At 40.8% G+C, this 19,909-nt stretch overlaps 1 protein-coding gene and 1 pseudogene across 5 annotated transcripts in view; one reads left to right on the top strand and one right to left on the bottom strand.

The window, feature by feature from the left end:
* The window catches only part of GUCY2C (guanylate cyclase 2C), an 89,074-nt gene that overhangs the window by 3,673 nt on the left and 65,492 nt on the right, over positions 1-19,909 (bottom strand). For all 5 annotated transcript variants that reach the window (XM_078450073.2, XM_078450074.2, XM_060658312.3 and 2 more), the window contains 10 exons: positions 19,277-19,363; positions 18,069-18,201; positions 15,884-16,021; positions 15,032-15,120; positions 13,254-13,345; positions 10,355-10,513; positions 6,032-6,224; positions 4,367-4,541; positions 1,791-1,889; positions 47-141 (listed from right to left, as the gene is read on the bottom strand). In XM_078450073.2, the coding sequence (XP_078306199.2) occupies positions 47-141; positions 1,791-1,889; positions 4,367-4,541; positions 6,032-6,224; positions 10,355-10,513; positions 13,254-13,345; positions 15,032-15,120; positions 15,884-16,021; positions 18,069-18,201; positions 19,277-19,363 (1,260 nt within the window). The remainder of the gene's footprint in view (positions 1-46; positions 142-1,790; positions 1,890-4,366; positions 4,542-6,031; positions 6,225-10,354; positions 10,514-13,253; positions 13,346-15,031; positions 15,121-15,883; positions 16,022-18,068; positions 18,202-19,276; positions 19,364-19,909) is intronic.
* Positions 8,299-8,415, top strand: LOC132660507 (5S ribosomal RNA; annotated as a pseudogene).

Below are 19,909 nucleotides of genomic sequence, written 5' to 3' on the forward strand. Positions count from 1 at the left end.
CCAAAGTGAGTGCTTTTTCTGGGTCTTCTGCCTGCGGATCCCTTACCTTTAAATATGTTTCCCCTCTCACTTCATATAGGAACTGGCATTCAGTTCTCTTCAGGATGGCTATTGTGGAGCCGCTCACATGAATTCTCAAGGCTGGAAATGCAAAACTGATCAATGAAAATCTCAACCATTTTAAAGAATATTATACAAACACATTTGTTTCCACTTGATTCAGGACATTTGTTACAGATGTTCTTGACAGCTGAGATGGTTTAGTGAAAGAACACTTAAAAATACAATCAGTGAGATAAATATCACACATGGGATGAAAGAGGGTCTGGCACTGCTTTTTGGGGTGCTGAGTGACAGGGTTCCTCAGGTTGTGCTCCACAGGTTCTCACTCTAGCACAGAGAGGTAGCCCCTGCACCTTGTCTTGGGTTTAGTTTGTGGTATGGAACTTGACAGCTGGAATTTGGTTTTGGGTCCCTGTGTATAAGTTCTAATAACAGCTTAAGTGTGGGCAGCAAGGTAGAGACTCAGGAGGGAATTAGAGGGTCATGATTTTCTTAAGTTTTACCCTTTGAGGACACTATTATCCTTCTCATAAATAGTTGGTGAAGACATTCCCCGTTGTGGTCCACCATTGGTGCAGCACTTTCCCTCAATGGGTGCCACAGACAATGACAATAGTACGAATAATCACAATCCTATGTTGTCTGCCATGTATCAGAGGCTTAGCATACATCACATCAACTCCTTCCAGAAACCCTTCCAGCAAGCTTGGTATCCCATCCTCGATTTATTTCTTCAGCTTTCCGATGCCTAGAAAGATGAGGTAGATTCCTCCCCAGCTTAGATAATGACTTCTGTCATTATAATTATAACCAAATCCGTCTGGCCCCAACCTTATTCTTTCCTTTACACCATGATTTTCTAGTACAAATCAGTAGCAGGCTGTCGGTGGACTGCCCAAATACCACTCTACCACCTGTGTTTTTGTAAGTTCCACCCACGCCTATCAAAGCTTTCTTTCTCTCTTTTTTTAAATTGTATTTTTGAATACTTATTTATTTTTGAGAGAGAGCATGAGTGGGGGAGGGGCAGAGAGAGAAGGAGACACAGAATCTGAAGTAGGTTCCAGGCTCCGAGCTGTCAGCCCAGAGCCCGACGTGGGGCTCGAACCCATGAACCGTGAGATCATGACCTGAACCAAAGTCGGATGCATAACTGACTGAGCCATCCGGGCACCCCTCTTTCTCTCTTGTATATGTTTCTGTTACTATCGCTGTCACCAATATTTATGGAGCATCTACTGCATGTAGCTCATGGTGTCTCTGCCCTGCCAGGCAAATGCAATATAGGCTTTTGCATATAATAAATACTTACATTTTTCTTTACGAAAACCAATTCTTGGGAAAACTAAATTGGAATAGGAAAGTGAACCAGTGTATGCTCCATATCTAGCCCATTGAATCTTTTTTTTTTAACTTGCATGGATCTATGCTAACTTTCATAACTATTCCAAGTAGCGCATACCTGAATGCATTTCAAATGAACCAAAACTAATGAAATAGCCTACCACTTAGCTAAAAAGTAAGAATACAATAATTCTCAGTATATGGTAACAACAAAAGCAAATGCAGCAAGGACTGTATTGACACAGGCTCACGTCCAGTCATTGTGAAAGGTCATTCCTTCATCTCCCTTGTACTTTGTATGTCCCTATTGTGCATTTTATTTTGTAATTCCCCTCTGCTGGAAGCCACAAGCTTCCTCTAAGAAAAGCAATCTCCTTTCTTACGGAGGCCAGTGGATTCCATCCTAGAGGCTGTGTTGACGGTATCTCCAAATAGGCAATAACGAGGCATCTTGATTCCCACAACTCCAGCAGCACAGGGACCTGAAATGCACAGAAAGCAGGAAGTGGAAGCGGCAGAAATCACAGTGTGGAGTTAAGGTGGGTAAGCCTCTTTCTCAGGCACAGTGCCGAATCCTTCATTTTACGTAGAAGTGGATGGCAGTATGAAAAAGGAGCTGTGGCTTTTGTTTTAAATGGATGTATTCAATGAGGAAAATATGGTTGGAACAAGACAAGCTTCTAGAAGGTGTTCTGCCCTAGCACAGAAAAGTACATTTGCACAACACAAGAAGATATCCAGAGATCCAGGCTGCAAATGTGGGAAGTTGTTTTTAGTATTTTCAATAGAAGGCTCTCAGGAAGAATGGAGACTCTCCCACACCACACTTCCCTGAGCTCTGAAATGCTGGAGGGCCTGGTACACTGGAAGGCTCAATGGCCAAATTTTGTTTTAGTTTATTTTTATTTACTCAGAGTAGCATTTCTTGGCCTGGTGAGCCAATGATGGAGAACCCGGAAGACAAGGACTTGGCATAATCATCTCTGAGCACTTCACACGTCATGTGAAATGCAGTGGGATGGGGGTGGGGAGGGCTGTGGCACAAGGGCATCCTGACAAGAACAGAACCCAAGGCAAGACTGGGCACAGCAGGATGTTAGGCAGGGAAGAAGGGTTGTTCATGAAGCATTTGTGTGAAATGACTGAATGCAAGGAGTTACACATTTTAGAAGTTCAAGATGAATCTAGAAACCGCAAAACTGGATTTTTGGATAACGGTAGCTATTGATTTTCTAGTTGGCTTATTGGGTTTTGATCTGTATGAGTTCCTTTGTAGATTTATCCTACAAATTCTCTGACCACACACATTGAAAAAGAATAAAAATACTGGATCTTCCTTTGAGTGCCGAGCCCTTCTTTGAGGTTCAATGCAAAACAGCACAAAATAGCCAACTGAAAAACAAACAAAAACACACAAAAACAGAACAACCTACAGAAGGCAAGGAGCAACAGAGGCTGCGACTTGGTCAGGAGATCTCTGATCTGTGCCTTCGGTGTGCTAGGTCTAATTACAGGTGACTCTTCACTTCAGAAATGGAGTAGATAAAGCTGGGGAAGGGCCTGGTAGCAGGAAATTCCTGCAGATATTAAGTCTTGTTTTCAATTATCAGTATTTAACCGCAACCTCCTAATTTCTTAGGCCTAAACCTCTCCAGGTATGTGTGCCTAATATCTATTATCATTCCAGCCCAATGTGGTGGCATGTGGGCCCAGGCGCTGAGCTCAGACATTGAGTTGGTCACAGGGGAAAAGAGATTGGGCCAGGAACCAGACTTGGTTGACTTGGTTCAGTCAGCCTCCTTGACTTGATTCAGTCAGCCTCCTTGACTTGGTTCAGTCAGCCCTGCTGCTGTCCCTCAGGCCTGGCATTTGTGATGGGTCAGAAAAGGGACCCCGTGCTGTTGCTGGCTAGGGAAATGCTCGAGAAGTCCCCTCCTGTGTACACAGAAACATCCCTAATACATGGTTGTGGACATGATTGGGGAAGAGTGAACATGGCAGAAATGTTTAACTTCCATTTACTGTTACTTTGAGAATATCACTGGTTCATTACTAAATCAAGAAATATTTACTGCCAGGCTCTGTGCTAGGCACTGTGGATACAGGATGACATTCGCAAATGCAGTGGTCTGGTTCTTGCCACAGAGTCTGGAGTGATCTTGGGTTTTCTGTAATTTGAGTCTTCTGTGAGCCTTGGAGGGCAGAAAAAAGCAATGGCAAGAAAGTATAGGGAGGTGTGATTTAACACACGGAAAGACTGTTAATCATTTTAACTATTTAATGATGGAGTGAGTTGGCTTTGGAAACTGAGTTTTGAGGGACTCCTGGGATTATTCTAAAAGTAGCTGTATTATTACTTGTCTTGGAACGTATAAAGATAATTTGTGCCCGATAAAAGATTAATCCAGATGACTTCTGAGTCCTCTCCAACTATATTTTTCTATAACATTTATAGCTCATGTTCTCAAATCTCTACATTCCTGGCTGAGTATCTTTCATGGTCTTTGAAGTGATCCATGTACTTTCAGTACTACTGAGGGGGGTGAGGCAGACATAAATGCCTTTCATTATAGGAATTTTACCAGCTATTTTTTTCCCTGTAGATAATCTAATCCATGAAAGATACTCTAAAAGTTTAGTGGGAAAAAAATGTGCAGAAGTTGGGGGCAGGAGACGGAAGGGATGGGGAGGAAATAAATAATATATATGAGGACTTAGGAAGAAATCTGGAGGCTGTTACTTCAGTCTGTGGTTGGTGTTTAGCATTCCAGGAGTCAGAGGTGCTGTAAAAGGTGGTGTTCCCTAGAACTCTCAAAGGATTGTCTCATTATATCGGGATATGTAACGGGATGAACTTCATGTGAAAATCAATCACATCTTAAGACCCTTTATCCTTTCTTATTTAGTTGGTGCACAGAGGCTTATATGTTCCCATTTGCTACAATGCTTAACTCCATACCAGAATGAACGCCAATGCGAATCCATATTGGGAGACCGGGAAGATGCTCCAGCTCGAAGGTCCCCATGAAGCTGAGGATATCCAAGGCCATCTTGGCAATGTCTATTGCGTGCCTATTGCCATTCCTCTTAGGCAAACCACTGGCCACCATGTAGGCATCACCAATGGTTTCCACCTGTGGAAATGGTTTCTCATTAGTGATTCTATCCCTTCAAAAGGCACAAGAAATTAAAAACAAGTAGTTGACTACGTATCAAAACAAAAGCTTTTGAGAACCCAGTCAGAGCATAGCCCTGTACACTTTTTCTGGGACTAGTTCAAGACCAGATCTATGCAAATTTCTTCACGGTTTTATAGTCCAGTTAAATGAATGATAAGTAATTTTGACCATATGAGAGTACTTTATAATAACATAAGTAATCTAGATGTGGTAACAATTCTATAAAGTTTACATTATAATCTGAATGATGGCGTATAACATTTAATTACCAGAAAAGTCACCTTTAGTACTTAACATTTTATTTTTGATATCCTTTTGGACAAAAAAAAAATTAATTGTAGGTTCCTCCAAGATGTAATGCACATTCTTATAGCATGGTGATTCTAAACACTTTTCTTGTAATAAGCAAATTTGTATCAGCAGTATCCTACCAACATTATTCTTTGTAAATGACCTCTCTTTTAATGTTATTGTCATGGTCATATAGTTCACATTTGTTGACTAGTTAACTTCTCTTTGCCAACCGTCTCTGCAAGGCATAACCATTTTCTGTCCAACAAGAACTGTTGTTAATATGGCTTTCTGGCCTACATAGGGTGAAGATGGGGCTAGGACAGACCCTAAAAGGGACACCCTCTATGTGGGTAATAACCATTATGACAGACTGTCACATGAGTGACCTTTAAACTTTACTTGTAAGGATACAGTATTTCAGGCATATGGTTTATTTCAATAGTCATCACAATAACCCACTGAGTTCGGTGTTATTATCATCCCGTTTTACAGATAGGTAAAATTAAATGTATTTTATGAGGTCGCAGTTAGGTAGGGCCAAGTGGGATTTGAATGAAGAGCTCTATTTCTAAAGTTATTTGCTCCATATGCTCTGCTACTTTTCCAACATGAAAATGGGGGAATTCAATTGTCCTTTACTCTTCTGACTCAGGCAGTATTAGCCCGAAACTGGTCAGCCCACTAGTCAGGTGACAGATCCAGTTCTGAACTTACAGGGTGTTCTCCCTGTTTTCCTTTAATCTTCTTTGAATGATGCTTGTTCTTTCAACAACAGCAACAACAACAACAACAAAAACAGATTCCTATTCTACTTGTTGTAACTCCAGTGTCTTCTCCGCTTCATTTGCAATCAGTCTAAACACTGTCCATTTCTTTAAAAGGTGATTTGAGAATACTAAATTTATTAGCTAAAATTCATTCCTGATGACCTTTATGTTGTTTCCTTCACAGTGCTTCTTAAAGTCATGTGGGCATTTTGACTTCTGACCCTTCTTATTCTTTCACTTCCCTTCACTTTTAGCTCGTGTTCAACCACAAATTCATTAAACCTTAGAGAGGATAAGAGCTGAGTAATAATAGGAACCAATCAACTCGGGCTCTGCTGACATGGGGTGGTACAATCATTTCAGCCTGGGAGGTCATGTGGTTACCTTGTACACATCGTGGTGATCAAGAATGTGGTCAAAACTCTTATAGATGTCATTGAGCATGTCCACCACTTCCATGGGGGTGCTGTATTTGCAGATGGTGGTAAAACCTACAATGTCACTGAAGTAGATTGTAACTTCCTCATACAATTCAGGCTCCACAATGCCTTTCTCCTTCAGAGACTTGACCACCAGCCTAGATGAGAAAGGGAAAAAAATGCCTTCAACTTCAGTAATTTTTTTTCTTATCTCGCATAAATCTGTGAGACAGTAGTAATTGTCCACAAAGCATCCTAGGATTTGGGATTTCCACTGAAAGGAGTGACTAGGAAGCAAAGATAGGCTGCACATACTGAATATAGGAATAGAATATATACATACACATATGATACATGTATTTGAACTCAGATGTATATATGCAGGTTTAGCATTAACTTAGTACTTGGCTATTAACCCTTATATGCATGTACATATAACTCTAGTACCTATGTAACCCTCATATGTATACATACTTGTCCACTTTTTACCACTTTGTTGATTGTCAGCTTCTTCTAGATGTTGCTCTACATCCAGAAGCTGAGGAGAGTGTGTCGTTAATGTAAGAGCTTAAATCACTACAGCTGTCAGATCTGGCTTTTTCATCAGAGCCAAGGGTTTTGCATCCCAAGCATATTTAACATGGTATTGTTTCATATCACTATAAAGGAACAATGCACTTAAAAATTAACTTTGATATGTTCTGAATGAGAACTTCTTTGATATATTTTTGGGTCCTTTAAAAAGCAAAGTCAGTCACCATGTAAACACATGTTAAAATTATGGCAAAACTCAAAGCATTAGAGACTGTTAAAAACTGAGAACAAACTGAGGGTTGATGGGGGGTGGGAGGGAGGGCAGGGTGGGAGGGAGGGCAGGGTGGGTGATGGGTATTGAGGAGGGCACCTTTTGGGATGAGCACTGGGTGTTGTATGGAAACCAATTTGACAGTAAATTTCATATATTAAAAAAAAAAAAAAATTATGGCAAAACTGCAGAAGTCAAATAAAGCAACTTAGAATACCTCTGTTGCAGAGATAGAAGGAATGGTATATCAGACTCAGAATTAAGACAGAACCATAAGAAGGAACTGCACTTCCTTGATGTGCCAATTGCCTTTTCACTGAGAAAATGGAGTAGGACTGACATGAGGCTGGGTGCTCCCTGTCTGCCCTTGGGATGGCTCTGTAAAGGACTCAAGTATGGAACCATTAGAATAGAACATGGCTGCTGGGAGGTGCCATAGAGGTCACTGATAACCCTGAGGCTTAAAAAGTATGACTTTCACAAGGTCCCACAGCCAGTAATGGCAGAAGCAGTATTAGAACTCAGCAACATCCTCCCGCCTTTCAGTCTTTTTATTGCACGGCATCTCCTCCACGACCCAGACCTTGGATATTCATGGAGATGGGGATGATCTGGAAGCATGCCAATTGTGTCCAAATAGCAATGTCTTCCATTCCCCCAGAAAACAGCTCGTTAACCACAAGGACAGGCAACATTCCTTTTGAGAACCTCCAAAGCATCAAGGGAATTTTTTTCTATTGGTGTGATGACAAAGCCTGGGACCTTTAAGAAACACCCCTTTGGTGTGGCTGATTGGATTCTCAGAGGTCACTTCTGGGGTGGTTTTTCTTGACATGCCCAATATAAGGGTGCAAATTTTTTGAAGGATACATGAATGTAATCATAAAATTGGATATTTCACCGTTTTTGCCCTTCATATTACTGCTTATATCTGAAAAGTCATATAAGCTTGGGAAATAGTACGCAAAGAGAGGAACGAATGTTGGTAGATAAATGAAGGGCTGTGACTTAACACAGTGAGTTTTGGTAACAAGCTGTTGCTGACACAGATTAGCGAACACAGTAAATGTCTTAGAAAGGCCTCCCACAAGAAGAAAAAACTTCTATTTTAACATCTCAAAAGCCAAGAGGCACTGTTTAAGTAAGCAGTTAAGTAGAGTCTGGTTCCTACGTGCAGTCTTAGTTTATTGACTATCTTGCTGTCAATATTTCTTTTTGATTCTTCTAGGTATTGTTCATGTACATTTTAATTTTCTTTTACAAATATATTTTTACATAAATTACCAGACAGTTGCACTGGAATCATGGTGTACTGCAGCTAGTGAAGAGATCTGTGTTATATAACCTGTGGCAATCCGATAAAACATCTACCCCTGGAGATGAAAAGTAGAGCATAGGGAATATAGTCAATCCTATCGTAACAATATGTCTACGGCCATACCACCCTGAACGCGCCCGATCTCGTCTGATCTCGGAAGCTAAGCAGGGTCGGGCCTGGTTAGTACTTGGATGGGAGACCTCTCGTGACAATAACGCTGTATGGTGACAGGTGGTAACTTCGCTTACTGTGGTGAGCACGGAGTACTACACAGAATCTCAAATCACTCTGTCCTACACCTGACGCTGGTATAACATTGTACGTCAACTATACTCAAAAGTTAAAACTACCATCTAGTGATCAAAGTGGCACATTACAGCAAAGGTGAGATAAAAATCTGAGGCAGCGAGCCAGCCGTTTCAAATCATTTGAGTAACAGTATTGGTTAAAACCACGGATGATGACACCCTGGGAAAGGCAGCCAGATTGTCTGGATGTTGTTTTTGTTACAACTCAGCACTGAAGGCCAGGCAAGGAATTATGCATCTTAAACCTAGCATTTATGAAGCTCTGACAGAAATTGCAATCTCTGATGGGAATATTAAGGGCTCCAGCCTATTACCAGGGCACCATTTCCAGGCTATTCTTTGGCATTCTGAGGGCACACAGGTCCTGCAGTAGGCCTCCTTCAGGCACAGATGACTGAACAGAGCATGTTGGTAACTCCTACCCTCGTCACTCGGGTTTGTCAAAGAGAAACTGTTCTATTGAGAGAACAGCTCATACACTCTCAAAATCATCCTTTTACTAACATAGAGCTGATACTCTAAATGAAGCATGGGTTCAAAATAAAACAATAATGAACACAAGTTATATTTAAAAGTCATGGCTATTATGTATGATAATAACAGCCATGGACATTCCAGACTCTGGGCTAAGTACTTTATATCCTGAGCACTTTTCAGGAAATTCTTAGGGCTAGCCTGTGAGGTACAAAAGGAACTGAGGCTTAGATCATGTAGGTAATTGTCCAAGACTGTACATTGGTAGTCAGTGGTGGGAACACAGTTTGAATTCAGGCCTAGCTGACCTCAGCTTCCATGATTTCACCCAATGCTGGACTGTCTAGCTTAGGCTTCCTCTAACAAAAGTTTATTCTACTTGAACGAGAAGAGAACATTACCGCTCACTTGTGACAGTTAAGGGCCCCTTGGCCAAAGTCTGTTTTCTAGCTCCATATTTTAACTTCTTGCTTCTCTTAACATTTCTTTGTTATTATCTGAGTACTAACACTCACAAAACTTTAAGCTGTATAGGGATTTCAACCTTACTTCCTTTCTCTTTATGTCATGGCTGTGATACTGTTTCACAAAACAGACGCCAGCCCACAGATGCCTCTGTGATGAGGCATCTGATATGTGGCCCCCACCTCCTCCACTAATGACTGTTCCTACTCCTTGTAATTTGGCTTCTACTTTGAGGTGAAAAGAAGAAAAGAAATGGGTAGTTAGTGCCTACAAGTGCCTTATGGCTCACAGAATCCAGAGGAAAATTTTAATTTCCATTTTGAGATTAGGGAGAGACAGACAGTGACCTGCCACAGGTCCCAGACTTAGTAAAAGTGGCAAAGTGTTAGAACCTTGGCCGTGCTAACTCCACTGCCCATGCTCTTTCTGGGGCAACACACAGCCGCTTGCAAATAACTTTTTTTGGGGCGCCTGTGTGGCTCAGTGGGTTGAGTGTCCAACTTTGGCTCAGGTCACGTCATGGGTTTGTGGGTTCGAGCCCTGCGTCAGGCTCTGTGCTGACAGCTCAAGAGCCTGGAGCCTGCTTCAGATTCTGTATCTCCCTCTTCCTCTGCCCCTCTCCTGCTCACACCCTCTCTCTCAAAAATCAATAAACGTTAAAAACAAAATTTAAATTTAAAATAAAATAATCTTTTTCTTCTAGATATTTACAGTACAAACCAGAACAAGTCTTAGCAAGGTATGTGTATTTTTTTTAACCGAATAATCTGTTGAAGAATGTGCAAAAGGGAACAATCTTATGTAGATACAAGGGAAACAAAACAATACTAGAAGAAAATGCTGACGCTTTCAGCTATAAGAAAGAAGGCATGGCTGTGGAATCATGAGAAACTACACCAGCAAGAGGACCTGCCTTACCTTGGAAGCAACATAAAATTGAGTCTGTCAGCTCTGTCCCTCTCTGCCTTGTACAGCTGCGTCCTTTCCTCCACCAGATGTTCCAGGTTTCGAGAATACAGCTGTAGACGTCGGATCAAGGTGTCCATATAACTTTCATTTTTTTTGTCGTGAAATAGGCTGTAGGTAGTAATAAAGAGTTGCTACAAATTATTAAAGCATAAACATCCAGTAAAATAGTGGACAAATGTGATTAAAAAGTTATAAAGCAAAAAATAAAATAAAAACGGTCAACACACGTTAAAAAAAAATTAGCCTCAGGAGAAATTAAAGAAATAGAAAGAGACATAAGATATATTTTTAAAGTTTATTTATTTATTTTGAGAGAGAGAGAATCCCAAGAAGGCTCTGTGCTGTCAATGAGGAGCCAGACGCGGGGCTCAATCTCATAAACCGTGAGATCACTACCTGAGCTGAAACCAAGTCGGTCGCTTAACCGACTGAGCCGCCAAGGCGCCCCTAGAAATAGACACAAGATTTTTAAAAAAGAAAACCAAATGTTAGAGTAATGGTAATAGTGGAGGTAAGGAGGAAAAACATCCACTATGATCTTCCTGGAGGGCAGTGTGGCAAAATGTGTCACAAGCTTTAAAAGTACACACACTGATCAGTTCACCAGCACTTCTTCTAGGAACTAGCCACAGGAAACCACAAGAATGTGCTGAAAGGTAACTTCAGAAAAGTCACAGCAGTCTCTATAACAGCAAGTGTTTGAAAGTAACCCAAACGAGTAACAAAACGTAACGAAAATATTACGACACGAGGGAATATTCATGTGTTGTATAAAATACAAATTAGAACAGTTAAAGATACAGAAAGACGCTACCTCTATATTAAGTAGAAAAGTTGATAAAACAGCAAAAATTATAATTTTAATTTTTGAAAACCAGTAGCCATCTATTGATAAATAGGTGATGTTTTTCCTTTGTTTGCTTATTCCTATTTTCTAAAATTAAAAAATTTTAATAACGATTTACAATAAAGGGAGAATCTTTTTTTTTTTAAGGCGCTAGAGGTGATAAATACAAGTATAAGAGAAGGACTGAGAAAAGCAAAGCTGAGCCTTCTGTTTTCTCCTTAGAACAGAAAGCTTGGGTCCTCTGCTTTGGATTCTGTGTCTCCCTCTGCCAATCCCCCTCTCACATTCTCTTTCTCTCAAAAATAAACAAACATTAAAAAAAAAGAAAAAAGAAATGAAAAAAAAAAAAAAAAAAGAAAGACTGGGTCCTAAAGCACAAAACCTAACTCTGGATGATCTTGTTAGGCCAAGGACACTTCGACAAGATGCAAGCTTTCTTCGACGCTGGGACACATTGCAAGCCTTGGTGCAGAGCTCAGTCAGGAGGTACATTGTCTGTCTGTAAGGTTGTTCAGTATCGAGATAATGTTTATACCATCTACAGCACCATAGAAGGGGTTGAATAAATACTACTATTGCATTATTACAACAACGATTTAAGTTACCACTTCTGCCCTCAAGGAGAAGGAGGTGGGGAGGGATGTTTGTTAAAATTTCAATACAATTCTGAGTCTACCTCAGACCTACATAACTGGAAACCGCTAGGTCTGGGATTATGAAACAGTATTTTTTAACAAGTTCCCCAGGGAGTTCTCCTTGAAGCCACCAGTATAGAGTCTAGTTGGGTGAGGGAGCAGGTGTAAGGAATAAAGATAGATGATCTCCCTTTGTGATGAATTGATTCAATTAAAACAGTTTTCTCAACCCTGACTGCATATTCTAATCACCCAAGGAGCTATTATCAACCCCTATGCCAGCCTGCACCCCAGACCAATTACATCAGACTCTCTGGGGCAGGACTCAGGCACTGTTGTTGTTTTTTTTAACATTCCTGCCCCACCCCCTGCTGCCTGGTGATCTCAATGGGCAGCCAAGTTTGAGAACCACCCTATTAAAGGCTATGTATCAGGGGCCCAGTTTATCTTCATGAGTTTACATTTCACTTATCACATATACAGTCTCATCGGATCTTAGTAAAATGTCTGTGAAAAAATAAAAAAATGAGCAAGAATTACATCATTTGTTATTTTCTGCTCCTTCCACACAAATGACAGATTAGATGTACCCTTCAATGACCACTTTCATGATTTCACTTGACCTCATCTCAGCCCTGGGCTTTTAGGTTCAATAAGTATCTGAATCTTTGACTTAATGAGAAGTATGGAAAATAAGAGCTGGAAGGAATTGCAGAAATCATCCTATTCAAGTCCAGTTTTAATAAAAAGAAAATTGACATCCAGTTAGGGTAAGCACTTTGCCCAATGTCCTACAGCAAGCTATTATCAGACCCTCGTCTAGAAGCTGGATCTCCTAATCTCTTCACTGTTATTTTTTTCACTCTAACTGAAAACACGGAAAATCTAGAATTCAACCTTACTGGATAACTGTGTGCTTTTTTTGTTTTTTTTTTAATTTTGGAAGCTGAATTAAAATCTGATTCATGGCACAAGGCTTAAGCACCTAGGGCCAAAGTTTCTGATTTTAAGAGCTTCTTGATCTTAAGAATGATCTAGTGGCTTTGCAAATACTCAGGACTCGTGCTAGACTTCTAATTACCTCCAGAAGGGTCAGGGAACTAGATTTTTAACAGACATATTTATGATCAGCCAGAGTTTATATATTAATCAGGCAAGTTTTGCCCTTGACTATTTAACTTTTCAAGTGATTATTCCCTGAGAAAATGGTCTGTTGGTCTCCATCTCATTTTAATTTTTTTGAGACAGGGGTTGCAGTCTGGGGTTTTTCATTAGAACAGGCATTCCATTCTGAGGTGCCACTGGATGTCAACTATTAATAGAAAAATCTGAAATAAGTGAGGAAAAGCAAAAATTTCAGCAATACCCAAATATCTTGGCCAACGTAGACTCAATTTTCTTGAAATCTGGTCTCTTCTCTGGATCTTCCTCCCAGCAGTTTTTTACAAGTAGATAGACCTGGAAGAAAGAAGGGGTTTGCTCAGGGGGTGGTATCCTCTCCTATTCTCTACCCTTGATGGGAGTAATTGAGGCAGGGACTATTTTTTTTTTTTAAGTTTTTTTACTTTGAGAGAGTGAGAGCCTGAATCCAGGGTGAGGGGCAGAGAGAGAGAGAGATGGGAGAAGAGAATGTGAAGCAGGTTCTACACTGTCCGTGAGGAGCCCCACGCAGGTCCGAAACCAAGAGTAGGCCACTTAACCCGCAGAGCCACCCAGGCGCCCCGAGGTAGGGAGTATTTTTAAAACATCTCAACTCTGACAATGAGGCTGAGATTGCTTAGTTCCCCTCAGTCTGTCTCCACACCACCTTGCCTCACCCGTCCCTTGGGCCCTAAATTAATGAAAAATGTGATATGGGTTTGGATGGGGCTGGACTGTCGGCAGAAAATGCTTTACAGAAGTTTGCAGGGTTTATGTGCAATGGGTATGAGGCAGTGACTCTAATGTGAATCTCTTCCGCAAGGGCTTCCAACCACAGCGACCAGCGGAATCACCCCGAGAGGTTTCCAGTTTCCTGTGCTCACGCTCCACCCCAGAAGATTCCAATTCCCAGCAGTCCCGACTTGTCTGAGTCAACCATGGTCTGGAATCAAACGATCCTACTGCTGACAAATCGTCAGAAGGTCCATAGTAACCTAGTGAAACCTCACAAGGCCTGTGCATGTGTCATTCACCTCACTTCATCTCGTCACGTGAGCACTTGATCATCTCACATCATCACAAGAAGGATGAGCACAGTACAAAAGGATATTTTGAGAATGAGACCATGTTCACATAACTTCTATTACAGTATATTGTTATATTGTTACAGTTGTTCTAGTTTATTATTAGTTATTCTTGTCAGTCTCTGACTGTGCCTAATTTAGAAATTAAACTCTCTCAAAGGTATGTATGTCTAGGAAAAAGCCTAGTATATAGAGGGTTCAGTACTATCTGCAGTTTCAGGTATCCACCGGGGGTCTTGGAATGTATCCCCTGTAGATAAGAGGGGACGACTATATACTTTTCTATTATTTTCAGATGTGGGCATATTCATTTTTTAATCAGTAGGTGGTATTTATAAGCCTAAGAAGTATATGACATGGACATCTTGATCTTTTAGCTCCTAAAAATTGAGAGGGCGATATGTGCTTCAGAAGCCAGATCTTGAGTTGGGAGAGGTGGAAAAGGACATGGGGCTGATGATGATGCCCAAAGAGAATGTCTGAGTCCTGGCCCCTGGATCCAGTGCATGTTACCTTATTTGGAAAAGAGGTTTGTGCAGATGTGATTCAGTAAAGGACCTTGCAATGGGAACATTATTGTGGACCACCTTGGTAGGCTCAGTGTAGTCTCATGAATCCTCATACAGGAGGGAGGTAGAGGGAGAATAGACAGAAAAGATGAAAATGGAACCATGGAGGCAGAGATTGGAGTGTTGTGGCCACAAATCAAGGGAAGTCAGTAGCCATCAGAAGCTTCTGGAAGAAGCAAGAAATGGATTCTCCCCTAGAGCCTCTGAAGGAAGCATGACCTTGTTGACAACTTATTTCAGACTTCTGGCCTCCAGAACTATAAGGCATAAATTTCTGTTGTTTCAATCCACCAAGTTGCTGGCAATTTGTTATGGCAACACACAAAACTCATGTAGGGAAATGCACTCACTTCCAGTTCTTTCTCCTCTGCCGTTTCCAAGAACAGATCTGGGCGGAAGGGTTTTACTCCATTGGAATTCTCTACTCTGAAAATCTTCTCTGATGGGATGAGAATTATGCAAATTACAAGAAAGAATACAGCATGAACAAATTTTAGCAGCAGCCAGACCCTGAATTGGTTCACCCACCCTGGATGGGTACCCAGTGAGAATATGGCAGAGAACAGGCAAGCACTCAAAGAATGAATGACCACCAGGCGAGGGGTCTTATACCCACTTATACCCAGGGGGTTATTAGCTTAAGTTAAGGTTACTAAGTCTCTGAAACTTAACTCGAATACCACTACCTTTAGTACGTTTCCTCCAAGAGTCTAGCCTGCCCTCTTTACATCCCTTAGACCCCCACCCTCCAGAGAGTTAAGACCTGGGACATAATAATTACACAGTAAGCAAGGGTTGGATGAATGGAAGGAAGCATTTCCCCCTTGAGAAGACCTGTGACAAAAACTTCTCTCAGTAAGAACTAAAATACAGATGTTGTGCCACTAGAGTGATGTAGCTCAGGTGTTAAACAGACACACATCTTTTCTTAGAATCAGAAAGGAAGGGGGGAGACCGTAAGGCAAGAGTCTTCAACCGACAATAACACTGACAGTAACGACACCTGGTATGTTATATGCTTTTCAGAGCATTCTAACATTCTTACTGTCAACCCCTCCAATACCCCTGTGTGACGTGCAGTGGAGATATGCCATTACTTCTGCGGATGAGGGGACTGAGCTGTGGTCACAAAGAGATGAGGGTCTTGGTCAGCCTAGAATGCAGGCTCCCAGAGAGGGCAGATGGTTGAGTCCAACTCTTACCATTCTCATCCCGGCAGCTCAACGTGTAGAAGGTTTCTCTCCGCAGGATGATCTCCTGGGCAATGATCCCGTAGCTGTACACATCTCCTTTCTGGGAGATGCTGGCCTGGCGGAGGTGCTCCGGGGCTGTCCACAGGTCTGTGAGTTCAGCATTGAGATTGCAAAGTTGAGGGAGCTGAGTGGCTCGTAGGTCTCCAACCTGTTTTTGTTCTTTAAGTCCCTATCCCATGCACCCTGAATATGAGTGGCCCTGAACTTAAACGTCCCAAACTTTTGAGGGGTTTATGCTAATGCTGGTGATAGGGAGAGAATGCACACTTGCCTCTTGAGCTGACTATATAATGCCAGGATTTGGGTGAGGTCACATGGCAATGTGGTCCCTAAAACTTCTAGAATCATAGTCCTGAAAACCCTCGAGCCTACCTAGAATAGCACTTGGTGTATAGGAGTGCTCAGCAAATATTTGTAGAACGACTACAGTAGAATATGAAAGGCTGAGGATTTAATAGCTTGTGGTACATATGGCATAAACCTACGAAAGCCTTCATAAATAAAAAATACATAAATTTATATTTTTATTATAAAATGTAAAATACGTATACTATATGTATATTATGCAATATGGAACATATTATGTATAACATATATGCATACCCATTGAAACACATTTAAACAAAGAGCCTATCAGTGATATTTTGCAGGTTGGACATACTCACAGCCTCCAAATCAGCTATTGGCCACAGATGTGTTTTCTTGTGTTCCCACAGTATTCTTGAAAAAATAATGCATACAGTTTTCTCGCATTTTACTCTGTGCCTGCTACTCATTAATGCTTCACACAAGTGAAGTGCTCCTGTGTTCTGTGCTTGGTTCCTATAGACACTTGGGTTTTGGACCCTATCACCTAACTTAAATAGTAACACCAAGGACATACATTCAATTTCTCTCCATCCCTTGCAAGTTTTCTAGGATCACCTAACTCCTTCTAAACTTTCTGAGATTTTCTTTTTCAATGAAAAAAATCTTTAAATTCATGTTTGAGGTATGATACACTTATGCTGAGGCACATTTCCCTTGTTTGGTTTTCCATCCAAATGTTCATTGCCTTTTTGAATTTATGTCTTGTTAATTTGTGTGATTTGTGATTCATATACAATTGATCCTTGTTGGTTTGGGGTAGAGGACAGGTAAGTGGATGAGCTTACGTTAAAACTTCAGGTAACTGACAGCACAGATTCGTAGGTATAACTGAGTGATGTTTAAGAGGATAGCATTTGATCGGCAATTTATCTGATTTTGTGTCGTGGTGAGTCATCTATTAAAGGAGACTTGTCCCACCACAGATGAACCATGCTTGACACATGGTAGGTCTTCATCAAGCACTTATTGGATTGAGTCCAATGTCATCCTACGCTTGATGTGACTGAAGAAGTAGGGGCGGAATTGTAATTTTACTTTTATTGAGAGAAAATGAAAGGATTGCAAAGTAGAATTAGAAATCGAATTTAGGTTTTTGGATGTAGGTGGTATTTTGAGGCTTTGTGGGAGTGCTAGATTTCTGAGGCTGTTTAACCCCGAGTTATAGTAAAGAATGGGTAAATGTTCAACATGAAAAGCTCTTTATACAAGATAAATCACTTTTCTTTGTGTTTCTCTTTTGGCCCTTATAACAATCCAGAAAGGGATATGTAAGAATATATTTTACTAATAAGAGTGTTTTTTTTTCCCATTATCATAATCACAGATAAATGAATGACAATTTGGAAATAGGTCTTCTGCCTTGTATTCTATCTTCTTGGGCAAATATCAGCCTCTGAGCCTCAATTCTGACTTATACAAAGGAAGAGAGTTAGACTAGATGATTTCTAAGGTCTCTCACTACCCTCACCTTCTCTATTTTTTCACCCTGTTCTGCTTCCACAGCCAGTAAGTTCTTCATGATTTCCTCACTGATATCAAGAAACAAATGAATGAAGGAAACCCACAGAAGAGATTTGTTCAACTCAAGAAGCACTTGTTGAAAACTGACAAAAACTGACAAGGGTGTAGTGCTGGAGAATGAGCCAGCTGTTTCCTCTTGTGGCTCCAAGTGTTCATTTTCTGATCAGTATCACCACTCCCTGACCACTTGTGAGAATTTTTTTTTTTAAGTGGGGAACTAGTAGAAATGTCATTCCTTACAGACCTTTTGTTGGAGGCAAAATGGAACTGCAGCCAAAATCAGTGATCTTTACCACCATTCTACTGTCTACCACACAGTTGGTGGATTTCAGACGGCCATGGACTTCGGTCTTACTGGAGTGCAGGTATGACATGCCCTGTAATTTTTCAGATGGCAGGGAAACAAAGAGATATGACACTCTTCAGCTGCTTGATTATTTTAAAGAAAGTAATAACATTTTGAAAGCATTTCAGCATGCAGACAGGATCACACCACTAGAATTTAAATTTAGTTCCATTAATTCTACTTTTAAAATATTGTTAATGCCCTAATACTTGCCTAAGCACTGCATCTTAAAAGGCAATTGTCTAAAGACTCTGGTTAAACAGTTATGCAGAATATGAAACAAAGGGTTGATTCTAATTTTTTAAAAAGTGTTTCTGCTTACCACTTAGTCTGTGATCTTGGGTGTATTTCTGGTTTTCTACCTCAATAAAAATACAGACTTGCCCTTCTGAAGGAAGGGGTAATTGAATTATGAAAGGGCAAGCCTCCCCAACCCCGACCCTTTTTTTTTGGTGTCGGGGGGTGGGGTGTGGTGCTGCTGTGCTTCCCTCTGGTGGCCAGAGGTGTCACTGCAGAAATTGGTCTTCAGCCTGGATCACAGGAGTGAAAAGTGGCAAAGAGGGTGGGTATCGTACAATACTTTTTAAAACCGATTCTGGTCCTAGATGACTTTCAGGCTATTTAAGGCTGTATCAAACAGCTCAATCTTGGGATTGACTTGTCTTCGTTCTTGAATGAGGCCGCTGGCAGCCACTTCCTTTTTCATATACTATCTGGGAATACACATGTCCAAATTCATTAGTGCCTTGAGCAAGAGGGTTGCCTGTCCTGAACTTTTTCTCTTAAAAAGATTGTTGTCTTGCCTGAAGCGTAATATGATTTTGATTTCCAGCAAGTCTATGAAAATGTGTACCCCAAGCTCAGAGCAGGAAAAACATAATAATAAAAAGTAATAGCTTGGATATCGAACATTTATTTATACCAAATATCACATGAAGTACGTGCATTATTTATGAAATCCTCACAACAACCCTCTGACATAGGTACTATTTTTATTATCATTTTATGGATAAAGAAACCAATGCTCAGAGAGGTTGAAAACTTGCTAGACCTGTTTTCCTATGTTTAATTTTCATAAATGTCTCTTTTGTTTGTAGGTCTCTTACCTTAGCAATGTCATACAAGACCGAGATCTTAAACTCCCAATCCATGAATGTACCATCAGGGTAGGAGATGGTGTCATTTAAAACTTCCTGAACAGCAGAAAAAGAAAAGGAAGAAATTGTTGGAAGGAAGGATCCTGTGGAGATTGTTATAGGCTAATAATGATCTTCTAATCATGAGGCCTGGGGCTCAGAAACAAACTGAAATGCCATTGTCCTGTTTTTCCTGAACATGTATTTCTTTCCTTTCCTATGAAACATCAGGTGGCTGTCACCATAATAAAATGAGCAGGAGATACTCATCGTATTCCAAATCCTGGTTCTTCCGCCAGACAGGGGGAAAGGAATGAGCAGACACCTGCCTGGAGAATGGGCTATCACAGGTTGTGGGCTGCAGGTTCTGTTTCTCCGAAATCACACTGGTGATTAGCAGGAATTGCTATTAGGGAATCTCGTCCTCTTTTTTCCCTCACGGGATCAATTGCGTCCATTGGCTGACAGCTCTGAGTTTTCTTTACATTTACCAAGTACTCTGTCAATAAGAGCGAGTTCTTGGATTTTGTGTGAATTGTACCACCTAGAAATTTGAACTTACTATTTTAACACGATGATGGTTCTATGAAGATGCAGGGTTGT

Source organism: Panthera onca, chromosome B4, assembly GCF_046562875.1.
Source record: "Panthera onca isolate mPanOnc1 chromosome B4, mPanOnc1 haplotype 2, whole genome shotgun sequence".
Lineage (NCBI taxonomy): Eukaryota > Metazoa > Chordata > Mammalia > Carnivora > Felidae > Panthera > Panthera onca.